This window comes from Rhodnius prolixus, unplaced genomic scaffold, assembly GCF_049639745.1.
Source record: "Rhodnius prolixus isolate KJV_2025 unplaced genomic scaffold, Rpr scaffold_2, whole genome shotgun sequence".
Classification (NCBI taxonomy): domain Eukaryota; kingdom Metazoa; phylum Arthropoda; class Insecta; order Hemiptera; family Reduviidae; genus Rhodnius; species Rhodnius prolixus.
In genome coordinates, this window is record NW_027411592.1 from 23,767,662 (window position 1) to 23,790,376 (window position 22,715).

Genomic DNA, 22,715 nt, shown 5'->3' on the forward strand with positions numbered 1-22,715 from the left:
ACTTTTCAAACGACCCTCGTAAAAACAGCATCCACAGTGAACATCGCTAGACAAGAACTTTGATGAGATGTTTGGAAGGGCCAACGGTCAGGACATAAGGGTTTCAATCCAAACTTTAGAACCTAAAACCAATATTCATCGAGAAAACTTCCGGTTGAAACTGAGGTAGAATTTCAAGACATTAGGATATCAAGTATTAAAAAAGTTCGTTTCAAATGGACAAATACAAAATCAAAAAATGGATAAAATATTAATGTGTGATGTAAAATACGATATATGTCCTTCTCAGTATTGTGTCTCACTTTATAACTGGGCTTCCGTGCTCTGTTCGAACAAACCACAATCTGTGTAAGCATAATAATCTAAATAAGTAATCAGTTTTAACTTTGTTTCTTGAATCAATGAAGTAAATTATTACTTTTGTACTTGATATAGTAAATATAAATGGCCGACTTAGATAAAAGACGAGCCAGTGCTTATTGGTAGCCTTCCAAATAGCTCAAACATGACCTCAGGCGTCGAATAAATCCGTCTGGACGGTGGGATTATCAAAGCGACAAATTTGTTAGTTTGAGCAATTAGAGGATTGCGATGAACGCATAGGAGTGATAGCGAAATGATGTTATATCCGACCGGGATTAAATTCTTGCCTGGGATATTTTTGGAATATTTGGAACAGGATATTTTAACAGCTGCAAAATAAAGTATTGGTTAAGTCTGTTAGAATTTATTGATCGTCCATGGCTTTTCTGTCGCTTTTAAATTTGCGAATTCTAGTCCCGAGTTAAATGGTTTTAATGAAAAAGTAGTAAGATGCAGTCAGAAATCCTTCATTTTTATTCAGTACTTAATTGGTGGAATAAAGCGTTAAATATAACTGAATATGTAAGTAGGCCTGCGTATTGGAATATCGGCATTTCAACTGAACGGTGGACCGCCGTTGTTGATCTGTGGTTGGCAGCGAACACAACAGTAGTTTACAAATTTCGAACCACTCTTTTTAGGTATAGGTACAGATGTACTATTCGGTCATAATCTCTTGTTATAACATTAGCTTGCTGAGTCTGTGTGTAGCTTTTCTTGGAATGTTCATCCAAGTCTTAAAAATTAAAGGGAATTCCACAAAAAATAAATAAATAAATAAAAATAAACAGGTTTGAATCGTACGATATTTGATGTGAATGCTCCAAGATGTACCTTCTACCTACAAGTTAACCTAAGCTTCTACCAAGTGAGCCTAATACGCAGTAGTCATCGATTTTATAGATTATATTAAATTTGGGTTAAACATTTGTCAAAGAAGTGTTCGAACAATCGGAGCTTGAAGATCCAGGCTGCAGGAGATTGAAAGTTGTAGTCATTTTCTCAAGGAGTATCCATTTCTCAAGTGCACTAGAAATTTGCTGAAAAAATGCGAGCGGAATGGATTAGATCGGAGTAAGGAACAAAGTTAGCGGTATATAATCTCTTCTTCAAGAGGCATGAGTTGGTTGGATGGAAATATCCAATATGAAATCTGGGACGAAAATGACAAATGGAAGTACGAGGGGTTGAGATACTTAGAAGAGTAACCTCCTCTTGGCAAAAGGAGGAATTTTCTGATCCACAATTTCACAAATTATAGCAATTCCCAAGTTGAAAAGTTTCTTTTTGTAAAGATGCACTTGCAGCAAATGTGCACAAAAAAATAGAGACAAAAAATTCAAACTACTTAGAATTATGACGTTACAATACAAAGAAACAGCTACCATTGGTAACTGCATCTGGAATTCAGGACTCTCAGACACTGAGCCGGTTTAACAGATATAATGAAAACGTCATCTATCAAATAACGAAACAATCTCGAATGATGTCATTACGACATTGTATTAATCATTTCTCATTAAACGATTAATTCAACTTGATTTAAGAAAATGTAAAAAAAAATAAATATAAATTAATTTGGCAATTTTGGAAGAATTTTCGTTCCTCTAAAAATTGTTTTCGTAAAATAATTAATATGACAATGATAAAAAGTCAATTTTTGCAATATAAGTCAATGAATAAATTCAATATTAATCAAATAAATTGCTCTATAAACTTAATTTATGCAACTTAAAATAAGATGAATAAGATGCACGTAGAAAGCATCCCTTGTGCAGTGTAGTTAATGGGACAAAACTTGTTCGTTTCTTTGATTTTTTTAATTCCTTCAGATAATTGTTTTAATTTTGATTATAGATGGGAGATTTCGAAGAAGTGGAGCAATCAAATTTTGACCTTTCTTTCAGTATTGTCCTCAAAAAAACAATTCATTAAACCATTTTATGATCCCATGTAATTGAGAAATGTATTGGGAATGAATAATAAAATTGACTCTGGGAAGAAATGGAATTGATTGTTTTAAGACTATTTTGAAGATTTTTTAAGTTGATTGGTGATTCATTTAAATTTCAATTAAAAAATGTATCTTTCTCTGAAAATATCTGTGGCGGCAAGTTTCAGTTTTCTCTAAAAACCCAAATTTATCTTAAAAAAAAGAAGGCAATCAGTTTAAGAACTGATAATAAATAACATCGTCATCACGAACCTAGCTGATAAGCCTGATCTTGAAACAACTTTCGGTTGACGATCTCATATGCTTATCAAAAATGAAACTAAATCTAAGCCACTGAGATGATTATGTTTCCTCTTGGCTTAAAAAATATCCGCTTACTTTCATCACACTTTTTGGAATCTGTAGTGTTTGTTAAGCCTCAAAACGTTCTTATCGCAAACCCCATCCTCAAATAATTCTGTAAAGTTTCTTGATCAGTTCGCCGGTCTGGGAATATCATTGACCTTAAACTGATCGAAGAAATACCTCTAATTTAACGCATCTTCAAACACTATGCAAAAAAGTACCACAAAATGCCTACACTCCTTCCTCGCTTATTGTAAGAAATTCAGGCATTACTTAGGCATACTTTATACTTAGACATACAAAATAAGCCGCATTATGTTAATTCTAGTGGAATAATAGACGCAATAACCAGCACTTTAAGCAATTTGTTAAATTTTATAAAGTAACTAGGCAATAAACAAAATGGCGAGATTTCATTCTCTACCGAAACATATATAGTTTTTTATTTTTTAAAACTACAATTGGATAAATATTTCTCTACATAATAAAACATAAAAACTCTGAACTTGCTACTAGTTGGATGAGATTCCATCCCCGAGTATCAGTTGTGCCACCCACTAGTTAATAACAGTTAAATAAGTGAAAGCTCCTAAAGCCCTGTCTTTTTAATTAGATTTAGGAATCTGGGCACTTCACCAAAGAGTCGAACCCTAAGCCAAAACAAGCCCTTACTTACATTGCACCCCTTCATTGTGCTACAGTGGATTTTTGTTGAAACATAAGTATTTTTCACACTACTCTAATCACAAAACCTTCTCAACTTCTTCAGCATAAGAATGAAAAGCAGTAGACATCCATTTTGTTCAGTAGACATTCAACAGTAGATTTTTCTGTTCTAGGACCGATTTCTTAAAGGTTTGGTTTTTGTTTTTATTTTACATTATGTTAAATTCTGTAGTAAAATTACTTTATTTCCTTAACTTTTTAATTAACTTTAGTTTGAAATACTCAGATGTCTCTCTCACCGCAATTTACGTAAACACATTTTTCTCTAAACTATTTGGTGTAGTGACAAATCACTATTCTGTAAGATGGCCCAGTCATCTGCCCAATCGCAATATCGCTTCTTAGCGATAAAATCAGCGGTATCATCCACCATTGCGTATCTAACCAAATCAAAGATCTTTTCAAGTTTAGAATTTCACTTATTTATTTAATATTTAACTTTAAAAACATTTTAGAGGAAAGCTTAAACGCATTTCTCGGCAAGAACTGTCATAAGATGCATCTTCTTGGGCAAATGTTTGAAATAAACAGTTATATATCTGCTTTGGGCAATGAGTATAATGTGAATTCTAAAGAAAAGTGTTCGATAAATTCCAAAAAACTAAAAAATCGATTCAATAAATTAAACTAATTCATGGATCCCATATCGATGCAGATTCAAAATATCAAATGTGAACTTTCTGTCAGTTTTCTTTTTGACACAAACGCAGACTGAGATAACAATTTAACTTGAAAAACCTCTTTCCCAGGCTAATGGGATCTCAAACTTAATAATTTCCGGATAATCTCATAATCGGAAAACCGCATAATCGCAAAATTTCTTGATAGAGGTATAAGAGCAAGTAATATTGGTAATAATTTCTTTTGATGGTGCAGAAGGACGACGGTCGCTCTGGGAGAAAAAAGAACCAATGTAAGATATTTGGCAGAATCTTAAGGTTTGTATCTCTGTCTGCAATTCATCAAGCAATGATAAATTTTGATGAAACTGGGAAATACCATCCATAACTCGAAAGAAATAGAAGGAAGGTAAACAGCTGGTCTAAAATAGCAATTTTCTCCTCTATCACTTCCAAAAAATCCATTTCTTACAACTACAAAGGGTAATTTGGAATGTCACCGTGAGCTCTGAAACTGTTATTTATGTGCCAATCTTTCATCTTCAGTTCAGCATGTTAACCAGCCGCCATCGTCTGAGGCACCTGATGTTTAGTTAAATCCGCATGATCAAAAAGTTAATTTCTACAGAGAATAAACTCAAATCAATTACTGTGTGAGTGATGCAGTCGAAGAGTTGCCTGACTGCATCCTAATTATTGTGTTAAAATAAAATACGTATGCTTCTTCAAATTTTTAAAAAAAATGTAGTTAATGATGGTGTCAACATTGAAAAACACAAATTTTGTTATCAAACAATCAGCATATTTATAAATATTTTATTTGTTCAATATTTAATAATTCCAAATTTTATTTTTGGCATGCCCACCTTAAATACTAAAAAAATAAATAAATAATAAATTCTGTATTTAAAGTAATATTTTAACAATACATTTAAGATAAAATTGATTTTATTTTTTAATTTGAAGATTTCGATTTATTTTTTACACCTGTTTACATAATGGTAATAAAATTGTCTGTAATTTAACAGAAACCTTCAATTGTTAACTAAGGATGTCTTGGCCCACTTAATAATTGGTTTAGTTTATTAAGCAAAATTTGCAATCTACGTTTATAACACTTAAGTCAGTTTTTATCAATTGATTATAAATATTTTATTGAAGAGCACTTTTAAAATTGACTTATTATAAAGTAATTGTTTCGCCAAAAATTGCTGCGTTTAGTTCAAGTGATTTTTTTTTAACTATTTTGTTCTATCGTAATTCATTACCAACTATCTTCAACTAATATTGTATTTGGAGGATTTGAAAGCACTAAAAAAGGTTGAAGACAACAATAATGGGATCATATTCCTCTTGTTGAATCTCTAATATTTAAGAAAACGTGGGACTCTATTTGTTACCTAAACGTTTGACAGGACTAAAAAGGGAGTTCTAAGTTCCTCATGTACAATACCATGTAGTAACTCAGAATATTATAATTCTAAATGGATTTAGAAAAAAAATTAATGAATTCGTGTTGAATTTAATAAAAACTTTTGTTCATTGTTTTCTTAGATATAATTTAATTTGTAGGAAATATTTATTTCAGTTCAAATCTTTAAAATCTAGAAACAATTAGGTGCTTCTTAACATTGGGAAATAATTATTATCTCTGAAGATGACTAAAGAATTAGACTTGCTTCACGGCCTCAAGAAAGAGGCACGCACATCATTAAGACATCTGGAAAGAGCGCATAATGTGACTCAGATAATCGGAAAAAGTTTTAAATTGAATTAAATCAAATTTCTCAACAAGGGAAAAAAATGCGCTGATTTGGTAGTTACAGGACTTTCCAGGTTGGGTACAATTTCTCCCTCTGGTATCCCATAAAAGTATTTTTGCAATCGCCTTTAAAATATGCATAAAATTGAAGAGCAAAGTGGATCATCTTGTCCTAGTATTCAGTTTGAAAGGGCCCAAAGTTAGTTTGATTTATTAATTAGTGTGTGTAAATTGACTCAGAAATAGGGTTTAGGGCGAATCCATGGTTAGATCTAAACCAATTGATCGTCTGTATTGCAATAGGCCAACATTCTGAAATGGAAGTCTGATGCAAAATGGATGACCTAAACATCATGGACACCTAGAGATTTCTATAAAAAGTGAACGCGAATAAGATTCGCGTTGATTGCGAATAAGAATGAATGAATTTTATATATAAATTTATTATAAGTTTCAACGCTGCCGGCTCAGCGTAGGCTTGAAATTATTGTCCATCACTTTATGGAAAGAAGATAACTACTCATATTAGTTTTAAGGTTACTTACTGACTGGTCAATGAGGTGGGATACCATCCTGGGTCCTGACAGTGAGTACATAAATTTGTTTTTATTTTCCTACTTTACTGTTTTACTTCCGAATTTAGTGAAACCACTGATTTAAGAAGTAGGGAACATTTCGGCTTATTCCGGTCCTCTACTTCCCTCTAATAGATCGTAGGACACGCGCAGCTAAAATAGAATACACTACTATTACGCGCCGAAACCACCCTGACAGACTGAAACTAAACAGAGTAAATAGCATTATCTGAGAGGGGAACCACTAGCCACGCCCGTCCACCGCCCCTATTGGTGGCGAGCCGCAAACTCTGGGAGGCGGTTTAACATTCTCATTGGCCCAGTTCTGTTCCCCTCTCAGTATATGCTAACCCCATGGCGGTGTAATCATCTTTTAAGGGGACATAGGGGCACACTCCCTTACATGAGGCGTATTGTCTAGAAAATTCATTGCGCATAACTACAATATTTGTTATATTCAATAATAATAAAAACTATTTAATTATTTCATTTGACAAAATTTTATTATTATTTTTAATCAATAAAAGAAATTATGGAAAATTTACACTTTTTATAGAAAACACTCTGGGATAACCCAACAGTTAATTGGCGACCTGTTTGTACGCCCAGCGATAGTAGCGGCAATTTACACATTCGATAAGAATGTTACCAACGGACAGATAACTGGAGGAAGACATATCTCCCTGGAACCCTCTCAGATCCTGGGATTTCTTTCTTCCTGTGACTGGAGCGGCAAGAAACACCAATAATAAGGAGGTTACAATAGAACCTAAGGTCCCAGTGAACGGTCACACCCTCATGCCCCCCAAAAGCCTTAACAATCCACATTGTTAAAATCTAATTAGGAACTAATTAGACTGGTGGCTACGTGCTTGAGGGGAAGCTGTGGTAAAGCCATGGTCCAAGGCAAAACTTCTAGGGAATTCGAGATCAACACGGGCCTCAAGGCAAGGGGAACCGATGTCACCAATCTTATTTAATATTGACTTAGAGGCGATTATGAGAAGGCTATCAGTCAATCTAGGTGGGAATTTGTGCGCTAGGATGGTGCAGGTGTTAGCCTGTGCTGATGACGTGGCTTTATTGGCAATATCTCAAACAGAGCTAAAGGCGACATTCTTGGAAATGGAGGCAGCGGCCAAAGAGTTTGGATTGGTGGTTAACTGCCAGAAAACGAAATATTTGGTTGTGATAAGAAAGAGAAGGATATATCGGAACCTACGGGTGGGGGAATATACCTTTGAAGGAGTAGGGAATTTCAAATATTTGGGTTCAGTGTTAACCTCTAAAAACGATGTAACAGAAGATATTGTTGGACGAATGGCTGCTGGAAATAGTTGCTTATGGGCTCTTCAAGCGGTGTTTTAAAGTATAAATGTGTCAAGAGCAGCAAAAATAAGGCTTCTTAAGACAGTGCTGAGGCCTATTGCCACCTATGGCTCAGAAACGTGGGTTTTGACATGAGCAGATGAGCAAAGAATACGCAGGTGAGAAAGGTAAATGTTAAGGAGAATATTTGGACCTGTGAGGACAGAGGAAGACTTCAGAATCAGGACAAACTAAGAAGCCACTAAGAAGTGGCTTCTGGATCCCAGTCACTTAGTCAGGGATATTGGCATCTTTCAACATTTACTTCCGCATTTAAAGGAAATCCTCAAAGCTCAGTTCCAGTGCCGGGAATGTGGATCATTGTTAGTATTTAAGTTTTACGCACAACAAAAATGTCTCTGTTTTAAACATAATTTTTATTTTAATGGAATTTTAAATATTAAAAAAAAACAAAGAGTCGATAGGTTCTGTAAGTGTGCAATCTTAATGAATTCGCTCCGGGCGGAAGGAATCTTACGGGACTAAATGTTTTCAAACTCGAAACGCTATCAATAAATGAATTCCAATAAAGGGATGGAAGCGTGCCACAGAGATGGCTATTTCCAGCTAAAATGTTTAGGTTATCAAAGTGTTATCAAAGCCTTGTGCTTCAGAAGCTGGCTGTGGCAGAAGGTTAAGTACAAAACTTGAAAATGAAAACAACAGAAAAATTTTTTGCAAAGAAATAAATCCTATTTTAGTTTAATATTAACTACTGTTTATGAACATTTTAAGATTAAAATATTTCCTAAGACTCCATGAAACTCGACCTCAACAATTACTGCAGGTTGATACAAAATTCAATAATACGCGATTCATTTCGAATTTTTGAGAATATCCACTCCAGACATTGTATTAATTAATTTTCCAGGGAATTTTGAATATTAATTTATGTCCAACTATTCGCAACGTTGTGTTAAACGGAAGTTATAGATTAGTCTAATCTATAGTCTTTCTCAATGGAGTGTATAGAATGAAAAAGAGATCATTTTGGTGTAACTAGTTTTTACCGGAAACTTGTTTTAAAGAGCGTATTTACAAAGCAGAAGACTTGCAGATGATGGGATATATTCTACGTAATCTCGCTACTTTTGTAATTTACATTCTTAATGCCTTCAGCACAATTCTCTAGTTAGAACTCCTCTGATATCCAGTCATCTTACCATATCGATAGTCACCGATTTCTTTTCTTTACCACCTTCAGTGTTCCTTCATAGAACAATATAAATATTCCTCATTTTCACTTATCTTATTCCAGATCCAAATAACATTTACTCATCTGTCTGCAGAATGAACGTGAAATCAACCCCTTCGATCTCGACCTTTTCAATTTGGGTAGCTGGACTTAAAAGTACAAGTAAAAATCAACTATTTGTCATCACTTAATTTTGTACTATATTTTCATTTAAAACTAAAATACATTTAATTTCTTGTATATCGTGTGATTTTGAGTACTGCATTTTTGTATCGTACTTCCAAGTATATGTATTGTGTATATATGTAAGTATATAATTTCACAAGATTTATTTTATATTTTGGAACTGGATCATTTGGTACATAAATAATGCTGTGAGAACAATTAAAGTATAAATAAATAATAGTAACGTGCATTAAATTGTGCAAAAGAAATCCTACGTCCTTTTCTTGACAGCATTCTGAAGTAATAACGATTGGAAGTGCATTGTTTCAGCATGGCCTGCATCAGTTTGCCCCATGTGTTCAAAGATATTGATCTCTATTAATAGTAGAATCAGGCACTAACAATAGAATAACACTTATCGCTTCTATTTCCTTCCTTTAGATTTTATCCTGATGATTTTTTTTTTTCAGTTTTTTAAATGTTATAATTTTACGTCACGTGCGGTGAATTTTCCGTGATGAACTTGACAAAAACGACCACCTATAAACAGTAATATAAAACATTTTAGGCACATAACCTTTAAAAATGTTTTGATCGAACAATTTTGTGTTGGCTTTCTCCAAGGTTAGCCAGCTATATAGTGTGTTACAAGGCGGCACACTACACAGTTTAGTTGGTTTGTATAGTTGGAGACACTACAGAAGTGAACACTTCTGGTCGATTGAATGTTGCCCGACTAAACTATTTAATAAAAGACAATTTATTTTGGACGAATTAGTTGGCCGAAAGTGTTGCAGGAACGCGTCCACCGACTAACTAGCCATTATTACAAACGGCACCGTCTTTTTTAGACGTAACCAAAATTTCTTCTGTAATTTTAAGAACAAGAAAATATATTTTATCTAGTTTTTGAGGTGCTCTAGCAATTTACGTTATAGATTTTTAAGTAGAAATTTTTCCAATCGTTCGACTGTCACATAAATAAGGAACGAACCTGAAATTCTTGTTTTTTTTTTTGTTTTTGCATCGATTTCCTTGTTGTGGCACAAATTATAGTAAATTTTGGGAACATCGACACCATTCTCCGTAAGGCTGGAAACATAGTGGAGCGGCGAGCAAAGCGGCGATGATAGCGAAGAGCAAAGCGGCGAAATCAAACACAGGTAAACATATGGGACCGCGCATAGTGGCGAGCAAAGCGAAGATAGAGCAACGCTATCTACAGAGAGTGGAGCAAAGCGTTATGACATGTTTGATTTCTTCGCTCTCATCGCGCTCAATTTGTAAAGGTTATTTTTCAAAGGTTATGGATATTGATACATTATTGGTTTAGTTTGTTTAAAGAAACCTCTGTGGGGCCATAGTATTTGTGAAGCTACAATAGTTTTTAATAATTAATACTTTAAATTAATTAACAATTAGTAGTTAATGGAGAATTCAGGTAATTTTTGCTACATTTAATTTGGTTCTCAATCCCTTAATGCTAACTTTCATCTAAATACTAGGCAAAATTAAATTACATTTTCACGTCCTACTACTTCTGATCAGGACGAATTCTCCAATCCTTCTTCTGTAGCGTCGTACTACTCCAGTTTTTCAGATGAACAACATTAATTTACGAAAAATCATGGTGTAGTGATTTAATAAAATTATTGTGTTTTTTTAATTGACTAATTTCTTTTTATCTGCATATATTTCTATTTTATTTTTATTTATTTTGATTTTCTTATCTTAAAGTAACTGCTAGGATTAATGGGGTTACACAGATTTGTATTTAGTTAATAACCTACATAGTTAATTTTTCTATATTGTGCCTAACTCTTGTTATGAGTTGTATTACTCAAAAACAATAAAATTTGATTTTGTTTAATGGGGTTACATTGGGCTAGTATTTAATCAAATGTTGATAAAGACATTCGAAAATACGCATGAAACTTGCCAGGATGCTCCCGAAGTTGTTGGTACAAGTGATGAAATTCACCAAGTTCATTTCTAGACTTATTTATGTCATGTACACTGCAGCTCCTACTACTAAGCTGCTGTTAATACCAAAGTTTCAACGAAGAATTTTCATATAAAAATAGTTCCTCCATCTTGTTTTGTCAAAAGGAGAACGCGACTAAATTCGTCACTATGTGCATGCGAATCTTTGCTCGCTGCTCGTCGCTCTCTTTGATTTGAAGCAGCTATCATCGCCGCTTTGCTCGCCGCGCCACTATGTTTCCAGCCTAAAGCTGCACATCCAACCTCCGCTACAAACGAAAGTCAAACTTAGGTAACTATCGATAAGAAAAGAATTGCTTTCGTTTCAAATTATCAATATCAAATTTTCATTAGAAATATCAGTTTTGAAATTCTATGAATACGAAAAAGTTGGTTTTGGATAATGGTCCGTAGGTCTGTGTGTGCATTTTGACAAGTAACTCTCAAACAAACAGTTGAAGGAAGTTTAAACTTTATATTTCGTTTGGGTGTTACCATGAGACCGGAAGGAACGTCAACTGGAAGAACCTCTTTATTGAATGTTTTTTTTAAAAAAAAAAACGGTCCCCACTATGTTCTTTAAACCTGATTCCCTTCAAGATTGGTAAAGTTTTACTTGGACAAGTCTATTAAAGCCGCTGTGGATATAATTCCCTCTAAAATACCATTTCGGTTTAATGCAAGGTTTACAAACATTAAAATGTTAAAACTGAGTGTTCCAACCAAAAGTTAGAATCTTAAAATTGTATTAAGAGAAAGTAGTGTGAGTGTCATGACGCAACAAATCTTTTCAAAGCTCTCTGTTTGACTTGAATACAGGACAGTTTGCACCCCAAACTATTTAGTCGGTAGAAAATTGGTGTCATAGTCCGATAACGATCAAAATCTCTGGAAAATCCGCAGTGTGCGGTCACTCTTAGTGGCCATAGAGTTAGTAGCGTCTTCTACAATAGCGGAATCCTTGGGAATAAATAAAATTCAAGTAAATGGTGAACGCCAAATAACAGTTTGCCTCTCAGAGTTTAACTAGAAATACATTTCTTTAGGGATTAAGCCATTTCTTAGGGATTACTCCGAAATGCCTACATTAGCACAAAACCCACATTTGTCTGCAAAGTAGCTAATCTTAGTCAACCACTGGCAAACTGTTTGCTACACCTAACATAACTTCAGTGTTTGCTCTCGGTCTTACAGAGCTCGGTCTAGTCTATTTTCTTGTCATTGCAGAGTTTAATAGTTCTCTGATTATTGGAGCTCTTTAAGGTCATAGCATTTATTTTACTTAATCTAAAAGTTTTTAACCATTTTTGTAATTGATGCAATTTTTTTTTGGAAATGACAGAGAATAACGTTAGGATATATTGGTACATTTTTCACTTTGTTGGTTGTGCTATTAAACTCGTAATAAAGTGATATTAGGCTTTCAAAAAAAAAATTGGGCAAAAAAATAAATATGGAACTGAAAATCACAGCAAATAATGATGTGTATTTGGACGTAATGTCTGAATGAAAATTTAGTATTTTGATTACTCTTACAAGCATTAAAATTTTCTACAAAAATATGTAGGAATTCTACTAATGCGGCGCATATTGGTTCTATGAAAAAGCTTTAATTAGATATTGCAGATTGTATTAAAAAGGGCAGTTCCACCAAAAAGGGGAAGGAACGCAGGCAATCCGAAGTGCCCATTGTTCCCCGTCCACCCCTCATCACATGAGAGATACTGGGGCTTCAAGACCAGCAAATCCGGCTTAAAATTGCCGGATAACAGTACAGTAAACTAATAAAGTAGCAACAGGACACTGGTAGCATGGCGACTCAATCGCCCAGTGCACTGAATAAACTTATTAATTATCGTTAGATTAAAGTGCCGCACAGTCTCATTGGACTCACCACAGCCACCGCGAAGATTGGCGACTGGATAAGGCCGCATTTGAAAAGATGGTACGCTAAATTCGCATGTCCACTCAACACCTGAACCAATTGGCGGATCCAGGACCTGCTAAAGCCAACAACAGCCGCTTTCGACAGGCCAAGAATTTCCTTAGCCTGACGGCAGTCTACTTGGGATCTCCACCATTTCCGATGTTCCTTCAAAATCCACTGCTCCACCTCTGTCCTACAGCGTCGATAGGATACTGGGATAATGGGCTGAGGAGTCATTGTTAAATTAGCAATAATGGTAAAGGTATATTCAGTGAGATAAAGGAAAAATTATTAAAGTCCTTTGAACCGACCGCCAACCATGGCTGTTAGGACAAGATATCAGGCTGATAACTTAGACTTGCAATGCGTCTTTCAGATGAAGTGCACTCAATCTTCCTGTAAATAACATTCCTGGCTTTTTCTCTATGATCATAACTTGCTACTTTCCCAGTTCTTTATTGATGGTCATGGCGATGAAACCTTAATGGGAAACTGCAGACGTTTGAAGAAAGTGGAATCAGAGGAATATGAAGTATTAAGACAGCTTTTCCTTTCAAATGTCAGTGAAAACTGTGACTTCTATGAGATCCTTGTGCATGATTTTCAACTGAAGAAAAGTTCATTCTCAGTTTTATAGGGTTAATACAATGCAACAGTATGATTGTTTGCAGTAGGGTATTTTACAGCCCCCTCGACCTTCACGTAATGTCTACAGACTCTGCACTTTATTCTTCACGTATTGAGTCGGCAGTTTCTCTAACTTAACTTACCGCAAATAAGTTTCTGTGCTAATAAACTCAAAATAAAGAATCCACGCTGCATAAAGAAATAGGAGCAGGGATAATGGTCTCCCGATTACTTTTACACTAACTCGTGATCATAGAGTTGACAAAAGAATACTGTTTAAGTAAGGCCTTCGTAGACAAGATAACTCTCAGGTTTATAAATCAACAACAAACTACAGAAAATTACAGAAGCTGTCATATCTCAGTCTCGGACAAAAACAGACAGACTGTATCCAAGACGATTACAAAGACGTAACACAAAACGTAATTATTTAATTAGTCATACATTATTAAACTGTATTTTAAGTGCTTTATTTATTTTTTAAGGCCGAACTGACTGCCAAATAAAGATATTTTAAAAATTAAGAAACCAAAAAAAATAAAATCTATACGTTCTCTTATTACTTGAACTTTACGGAACTCCAAAACGAACATCTTCGACGATTCTTTTTCCAACAGAACACTCCAAACACTCCAACAGATCTTACATTCTATTCCTCGCTTCACTTTCTTTCCAAATTCTTTTCCAAACAATTTTCTGGCTAAAATTTCGTTTGTCCTGCATTCGCAATCCTCCTCAGATTGGATAAGTTCAATTGCAGTACTAAGCTTATAACATACGTATTCCAACCCAAAGAACATGATTGAGAGAGTAATCTTACTTTCTGCCTGCTGAAACGTCTGTTTTTAAAACTTCTTAATTGGAACAAATGGTTAAAATTACTGCCTTTGGAATTCATTGTATTTGTATTTCAAACTATATAAAGCAAACTTGAAGAAATATAGAATAAAACAAAATATAATATTTGTTATACAAGATGGTGTTGAAGAGGATTCGACAGAAAGCAACGCAACGCGTCTGTTTAATCATTGGTCACGCCAGTTCCAGCCAGCTAGAAGAATAAAAGAGACACAGCCAACTGGAGGGCACGGAGGGAAGCCGGCAGGTAGAAGAATTTCATTGCTGCCAGTTATGGACGGTGGTGCATGCAGCCCATAAAGAGACGCAAGTGTGTTCGCTGGTAAACAATGATCGCTGGTATGGTCACTCTCGCCATTATTCACGTCTGATACAATTACCTTGCCCACATGTCTACATCATAAAATTAACATTACGATCATTCATTTTTTTTTTTATTCTAAATTTTTATATTTTTCTTAACACTTTGATTTTGTTGTTATAATTGTTATTCCATTATTTAGCTCAGCCTAAACCCTTAAACTTTATTCAGCTTCTAAAGATCCTGAAATTTTACTCATACTTTAAGGCATTGCTTAATTTTATTGTCTTTTAACGCTTTAAAATCCTGATGAAATAAACTCAAATAAAATTTAAATAGCAGCGACTGAAAGGTGCTGCAACCAATGGTTAGTTGAGTTATTTTCAACTATTTACACATTAAATTGGAAGAATATCTGCATCGAAAAGCTCAAGATGTACAAAACTTTGTCTATATCTGGGCATTACATTCACTATTAGATAAAAACTAATTAAACTTTTACACTTTTTATTCATATTTTCTAATTAAGTTGAGATTTAGATTAGGATGGTACTTTACAGATCTTCAAGTTCGTAAAAGAGCGTTTTGAAGAATATTTCAGTATCCTCGTAATTTTATTTACTTTGTTGAAAACTCTGGATTACTTTTGTTATTTTGTAATTTAAACAGCTTCAACATCCAAGATTATTGCGCATGGAGCTGATGGCCCCAGACGGTATTCTCTCCCCCAATGGACAACTCTTTCCATTACCGGCTGATGAGCGACAGAGAACCTTCCGGTAAGAGGAAAACTTGGGGTAAGGAGCCTGCGGCTTACACCGCGCTACCAATTCGACTAACATCTCTCTGGCGGCTTATTGAAAAGATTTAGTTCTGTGAAGACTGAATGACTGGCTTTGCTCTTTTAGATATAAAGTGTAGCAATAAATTTAATCAAACCCTGCCAAGTCTGCAGTTTCATCACCAATTTTCTTTTAATTTTAGTTATTCCTAGTGTTTTTCTGGAGTGTGTGGAAAGCCTTCTTTGAAAAGTGATAGTCGATCTAATTGTTTCAGTTTCTTTTTATGAAAATCCTCGAATAAAGTTTCATTATTACACCTTCCTTCTCTTAACAGAGGATGATTATTCTTCCGAACTTGCTTATTTTAAATAAGAAGTTTCATTTGGGCTGTTGCAGTTTTCGTACTGTTATTTATTTTACTTTTTTAGGAGCATCTTCTTGCCATATTTGCTAAGTGCTATTGAAGGAGAATTTACTTCTTCACATCAATTTTCCTACCAAGGTCGGACGACTCTGCTGCTGAAGTACACATCCAGATTGTTGAGTGCACAATTTATCACATTTAATTTGTAATTGATATTTATGAAAAACTTTGGCAAAATATTTATGCAAGGTCAATACACTTCTTATCTACATTTCGATGTTTCACTGATATTCGATGCTGTAGTGAGATAACGAGTGGTCCATATTTGTCCCCAGTGGTATTACTCCGAAGACTTAGATTAGTAAAGCAAGCTTGGCTTAAATAAACAAGTTAAATCCGCTCGAAGTTAAAAGAGCTCGAAGAGCTAGTCTGAAAGTTCCCTAAAGAGAACACATGGGCAAAATTTGGGTTACGAAATACTTTCAAAACATTTTATCATAAAGTTAATAATTTTTTATTTACAATTATTTAAAACAGACTAAGAATGTAAGTAGAAACTGAAATATTTAAGACAGGATTATTTTATTTGAAATTAGATTGGAGAAAACCTGCATGTTGCTTACCAATAATGACATCCTGTGGAAATCTGAATGTCTTCCGTGGAATAAGTAAGGCCCAATTCTAAACCATCTCTTTCTTTGCTGACGACACTTTTGATCTTACAACCCACGAAGAACTTTGCTGACGAAATTAAGCAGAAAATGTATTTAATACATGTAACCCCCATCACCTTCCTCTTTTAAGGAGCTGTACATCTCCAGCACTTCTGAAGAGACCGCATGCCTAATGGTGTGAAAAAAACTTAATTCGGTAATTAGGGAGATTGGTAAAAATAGAAGCTAAGCTCTCTATAAATAATAATTATCATTAAAGCTAAATTGAAAGCTAAATTTAAAAACATTCCCACGAGCTTAAAAGTTGGGTGGAAAACACAAACAAAAGGTGAATTCTATGCTTCTTTTCCAAATTTGAAATTAACTAGATTCAAAGACATTAACTTGCTAAATTTGAGCATACTAAAAAGAATGCCAGAGTTCAAAAATAGATTATTATTATCAGTTGCCCAATAAAATGAGCAGTAAAACAGTTAGACTGCGTGCCAAGAAAATAGTTTCACAGCGCAATATCCATAGTCGGGAATGTTACACTCCGCGATGGTTATTTTGAAAAGTAGTATTTTCATTTCAAATACACACTTCTTTTATATTGGGGAAAAAAAATCATTTTAAATATATAATAAAAAATGTATAAAACGGGGATAGAAATAGTTTTTTTCAGATTTAGGATCCACCATAGTTGAATTTCTTGAAGCTAAAACTTACTTCGTCAGTGTAGTTAGCTAACTGGCAGGAATTTGATATATTTTTTTTTGTAACTAATTGCTCTGAAAAGAAATAAATAATTTTGCAAATCTTTGATTGCATTCTCTTATTATTTTTAAACAATCTCAGGTTTCCGCTGGTATGCATTGTGAGGCTCTTGTTCTTACTGGTGAGACACTTTCATTCTGCAGGAGTTTATTTAGGCTGATATCTGTATTAGAATTATTGGGATATAAAGGTATTGTCCTTATGCCTAGGTTCTTAACGCTCTCCAGTAGGGCTCACGGAATTATTCCAGTTACCGACAAGTCTATCAGCAGAATATAATCTTCTTTTATAGAGTCTAGAACTAGAGGATGCATCACTTGACATGTAACTACATCGCGGTAAACTATGTATCATTAACAAAGTGAACTTATCTCAACTGATCGATTCCATATTAAAATCTAATTTACTTCTTGCAAACCACTGCCACCAAACGGTCCTAGCAGGTCTACAATTTCTGCCGTGAGTCCCTCCAATCAAATCAATACAATTTTTCCAAACCTCAGTTGCCTTTTCATCTGCAGTGGTGGTTGTACTAAACCTTTTGAACATGAAGTCAGAGCACTAAATCCTCTTTATTGCTCATAATCACATGTTGAGCCTTTTAAGTATTACCTTCATCTTCCAACAGACTTATTGATCTTTACATTGAGGAAACTATAGTAACGCGTAGTTTTTCAGGCGCCATTTTAGTTCTTAATTTCTTGATTGGTTACACCCATCAATCACTCCTTATTCTTTCACATAAAATAAATGCTTTGATTTGTTATAATATGCAGACTCCAAGGTTCCGCTGAACTTTGTCAGCCTCCAGATCCCCTTTAGCGAAGTTTTTTCGACTGTCTGCTTAGCTTCCCCAGATAGACAAAGCTTTCTGAAACGAATTGAATCTAGATCCATTAGAGACTTCATTTCTTTCTCCAATGACTTCCAGTTACTTAAGTTACTCTGTTGAAGATGTAGTACCGCAATGGTTCAATTGCTACTAAAGCGAGTGTTACCAAATAAAATAATAAAAGTTATTGGAAGGGTCTGTTCCCCTCTAAATTTTGATCACCATAGATTTATCACATTAAATAAAAAAAGCTCGTGATAAGAGCAGAGAGCACGTTGTAATTTTTGGGACAAAAACTGTTTTCATCTAGTGTTTATTATCACAAAACACTAGCTAATTAGGGAACAGTAACGAGTAAAAACTTCCTTCCAGCTAACCACTGAATGTTTACAGTAAATACTCCATGTTAATGTACCTTGGATGGTATATATGTAACCGTAGTTATATTAAATCAGGGAGCGAAACCTTATCATTAAGAGTTTAACTTGCCTCAGGCAGCAACAAGATACTTCATTAAATTTGCCTGAAACGTTTCTAGTTCAGTTCCTAGTTTCCTGAAACAGTTCGTTTATTTAATCGATATAAGCACCACGTAAACAACCCTAGTTAATGCGTATCAAACCTTCAAAAGTTATTTTAAATAAGGCCAAATTAATCACATTCTTTATTGGGTGTGCGTCATCAATACAAATCCAGTAAATAGTATCAGATTTTATTTTATCGTCCTTAAGTACTGTAGGCATTTTGAACGAAATGTATAGAAAATCATATTTAACATCTTTAACATAGTAAAAAAAATTAGCTAAAAAGTAATTTGCATTACCAACATTTTTTGTTTGCTGTATTTACACCCAAACAGTGACGTTAACACCACAGGAAATGATACAAGTCCACATTAATTATATGCGCTGCCTCAGTAATCGAAATTTAATCTGATTTTCTTAGGGTTTGGAATAAACTGCCTCAAGATAAAGCATAATATCGCATCCGCATGCGGGAGCAACTGGTTCTAAATGAAGTTAATGGATTCATCAAACACATCTGAAAGTCTTTGGTTATAATTCTAGTTTTCACATTAGGAGAACGTAATTAAGACTTTACAATTTCTTTTTAATTCTCCTTATTAACGCACACGAAGGCTTTTTTTTTACCAATCCCTGTCCAAATAAATTTATGCTGCCCTTTTCAATGCACCACTTGCACGTTCTGCTTGCTACATTGTACGGAAATCATTGATAATTTGGTCAAATAAATTCCCGTAGAAATAAAAACTTCCGTCTTAGTGGGACTGCTTCTCTCGAGCTTGAATTTTTTACTTTTTAATTTCTTAATTCCTGAAGCAACAACCCGAAATTTAAATGATACTTTCTCGTAAAATTTTTGAACTAATCGTCGCCACACTCTCTACTTCAATTTCTTGAATAATTTCAATAGATTTTAAATGATTTCTTTCCCAATATTTTTTGTCCTATCATTATAGATTTTGGCCCCACTGTTGCTGCTGAAATTCTAAATTCCCTCGATATTTCATAAGAGCTGATAGTGGCGGTGCAGTCTTTAAAGTTTGTGTTAAATAAAAACAATGATGTGCTTCATTGTGCACTTAGATGCTTACCTCACTGCTTACAGCATTGCATGCCACATTATGAAAAGAGAGCCACTTCTCCAGAAGAGTAATTGAAGTGTAATTGCTTTCAGACAACAAAGATTTCAATTTGTAACTTGAATAAGAACATTACTGTTTAATCTAGAGCGAAATATCTGGCCAATAATCTTGAGAGCACATACCATTGATTTAGTTCTTATCTCTAATATGTAGGTTCCAAGTTAGTCGCAATCTGGAAGGGAAGAATTAGCTCTTAAATAGTGCTATGCAGTTGGAAGGTCACACTCGTCAATATTTATTTTGATTACTATTTTTTAATGATGTAAATAAGTAATGTAAAACCAACAGGAAGACGAGAAATCAGCAAAGTCTTTATTGATTACATTGGATGTTAACAATCTTCCTTTGATGATTATCAAATTCTTCAAATTATCTTCCTTAAGGGATAGAACTAGGTTCAAATTTGAATCATCATTCTAGGTTCTAGCTTTACTGCAACAATCAGAAGTGAACGTCATTCGAAATAGTAAGAAAGGAATGTACTGTCAACTATGATGTAACTCCATATTGAACTTGTACAATTTTAATTGTTACCATTTACTCATTAGGAAAACATAACAATAATCCAATTAGCTAAAACAGTATACAATAATATGAGTGACTTATGCCACTTTCAAAATAAACGGCTCATATGTAACTAAATATTTATTCAAAGGGAAGAAAGAATATTGCTAATTTCCCTGAAGATGTCCTTGTCCTTAGGTGGAGATTGAAATTAGCAATATTCTATCTTCCTTCAGGAATAATGAATCACTCAACAAAAACGATGAACAATTCTCTATAATATATTCATATTATAAGAAAAGTAATCGCCTACATTTTGAGGCGAGCCCTAAAGTTCAACTACCAATTGGGTATTGTTGACGGAGGCGTAAGCTCTTAATTTAACATTTTATCTAAAAATAAAAAGTAGCTAAACACAGAATTCGAACTGTGGAACTCCCATTTACAAATCCGTGCTTTTTAATCACCTATACTCAACAGCCGCCCTAATAGATGGTTAAAAATATACAATTAAATGATTGATTACTCCTGTGCTTGTTCAGTAAGATTCTAATTGTAAAGATAATTCGTTAACTAAGTTGAATCAGAATCGCCTTAATAGAAAGTCGCGTTTGTGTGTTTCCGGCCGATTCTTCCTTTCAAATTCCAAAAGTGGTCCATGGCAAAAGAGGAGGCCTCGCTCATATTGATGTACATGAAACATTTTAATGAATCAATTTTATAACATCAAAGTTATGCTTACAAAGCAAATAAATTTTTATAATCATTGGGAAGCTGAAGAAATTCTTATTAAATAATTAAAGTACTTGAAATGGCGCAGAGGAGTTCCTTAAAAGTAGACGGTGCGAATTGTCACAGTCGCATTGCTCAATGTCTTGTTCCTTTATTATGTAATAAACAAATATTAATGGAATCAGCACAGAATAGTAGGTCACCAGGCTAATGTACACAATTGGAAGGTTTCATTGTTCTTTTAGAACAATCTACCATAAACTGGTCCTTTTTGGTGTTTTACTCAAGAAATTTTTATTAACAAGAATAAAAGTTTCTTTAGATTTGAAATTAATGAAAAAAATATCTTTGTCTTTGTCTCCAATATCATGGGTTTCTTTGTTTATCCTTCTCTGGTTTTAGATTTTCACCCGTTAAGAGAAATGTAGGATTAGTATTACTCGTACTTCCTCTTGTTAAAGATTCAGCTTTCTTAACTTGTTGTGCTAGATTGAGAATCACTGGCAGGTATTAGATCAAGCCAATGCTACCCGCGGCCTGCGGTACAAAAAGTTAAATTGAAAACCTTTATCAACAAGTAGTATATCTAAAATATGTTTAAAGCATTTGTCCTCTTTTTGTAAATTAATGTATTTATTAACGATCATAAACGTGTCATACAGTTTTAACCTTGAAAGTTTTGCTTGTACCTATCTTTCATTTGGAACTTACATGGAAAAATAAAGCACTATCATATTCATTCCTGACATAATAAACAAAATATAATTTTGGTAAATTCTTTTATATTTTCGATTATATCTCTTCTTAAGTAGAGATGAGCGATTCCTGAGCAAGAATAGAAACTTAAGTATTGCTAGACAAACCAAATATGTCGATAGCAAAGTTATTATTGTTATTTTTTTTAAACTTAAAACACTTTTTAAAGCTTTTTAGAGCATTCCCGGCCCTCGGACAATGTTCTCTCTTCACAAGCAACGCTTCAATACTTCAATGGCCTTTAAATTAAAAAACAAAAACTTTTGTTCAGAGAGTAATACGAGTAATGTCTGCTTGCCATTTGAAGTAATAAATTAATAGTGCAAAAAATGATGCAGTTTTAATTAAATATCAAGTAATTATTTGCAGATTTTCGACTGACTGAGGTCTGGCAGAATTTAATACATTTTATATTACCTACTCCAATGTTTCAATGCTGCTGAAAGTATCAAGTGTAAAATTAGTTTATTTACTATTTTGTATTTACTATACAACTTTTTTATGTACTCTTTCTCTATTTTTGTGTCTAGTTTCGACTCTTTAGTACATGAAGCTGTAAAGATTCAATTCAAACAAAAGAATATGGACCACTGCGCTGCGCTAATCAAGAGATTAGCTAGGATCGTAGGTAGCGTCTGAGAGAATCTCGCTAATCCATTTTGCTCCTTACTAATCAACTCTAATAATTTTAGATCTTCTAAATAATTTCTAAATTATCAATTATTATGGAAAAGCGTTGCTAGTTTATTATCTACAAGGCTTTATATGTTTAATAAAAAAGAGATAATTTTTTCTTTGTTACTAACAAATTTAGGTGGACATCGTAAAACCTTGTGTCTAGTAAAGCTTCCATGAAACAACAAGACCAATGTAGAAATAC

The 22,715-nt window shown here is 34.0% G+C and overlaps 1 protein-coding gene across 2 annotated transcripts in view; it reads right to left on the minus strand.

The window, feature by feature from the left end:
• LOC141449290 (uncharacterized) overlaps positions 1-6,569 on the minus strand; it is a 59,064-nt gene extending 52,495 nt beyond the window's left edge. The window contains exon 1 of one of the 2 annotated variants that reach the window (XM_074118554.1): positions 6,316-6,569. In XM_074118554.1, coding sequence (XP_073974655.1) covers positions 6,316-6,366 — 51 coding nt within the window. In that variant the 5' untranslated portion in view covers positions 6,367-6,569. The remainder of the gene's footprint in view (positions 1-6,315) is intronic. The other variant, XM_074118555.1, reaches the window with a different exon arrangement.
• Between the last annotated feature and the right edge of the window lie 16,146 nt (positions 6,570-22,715).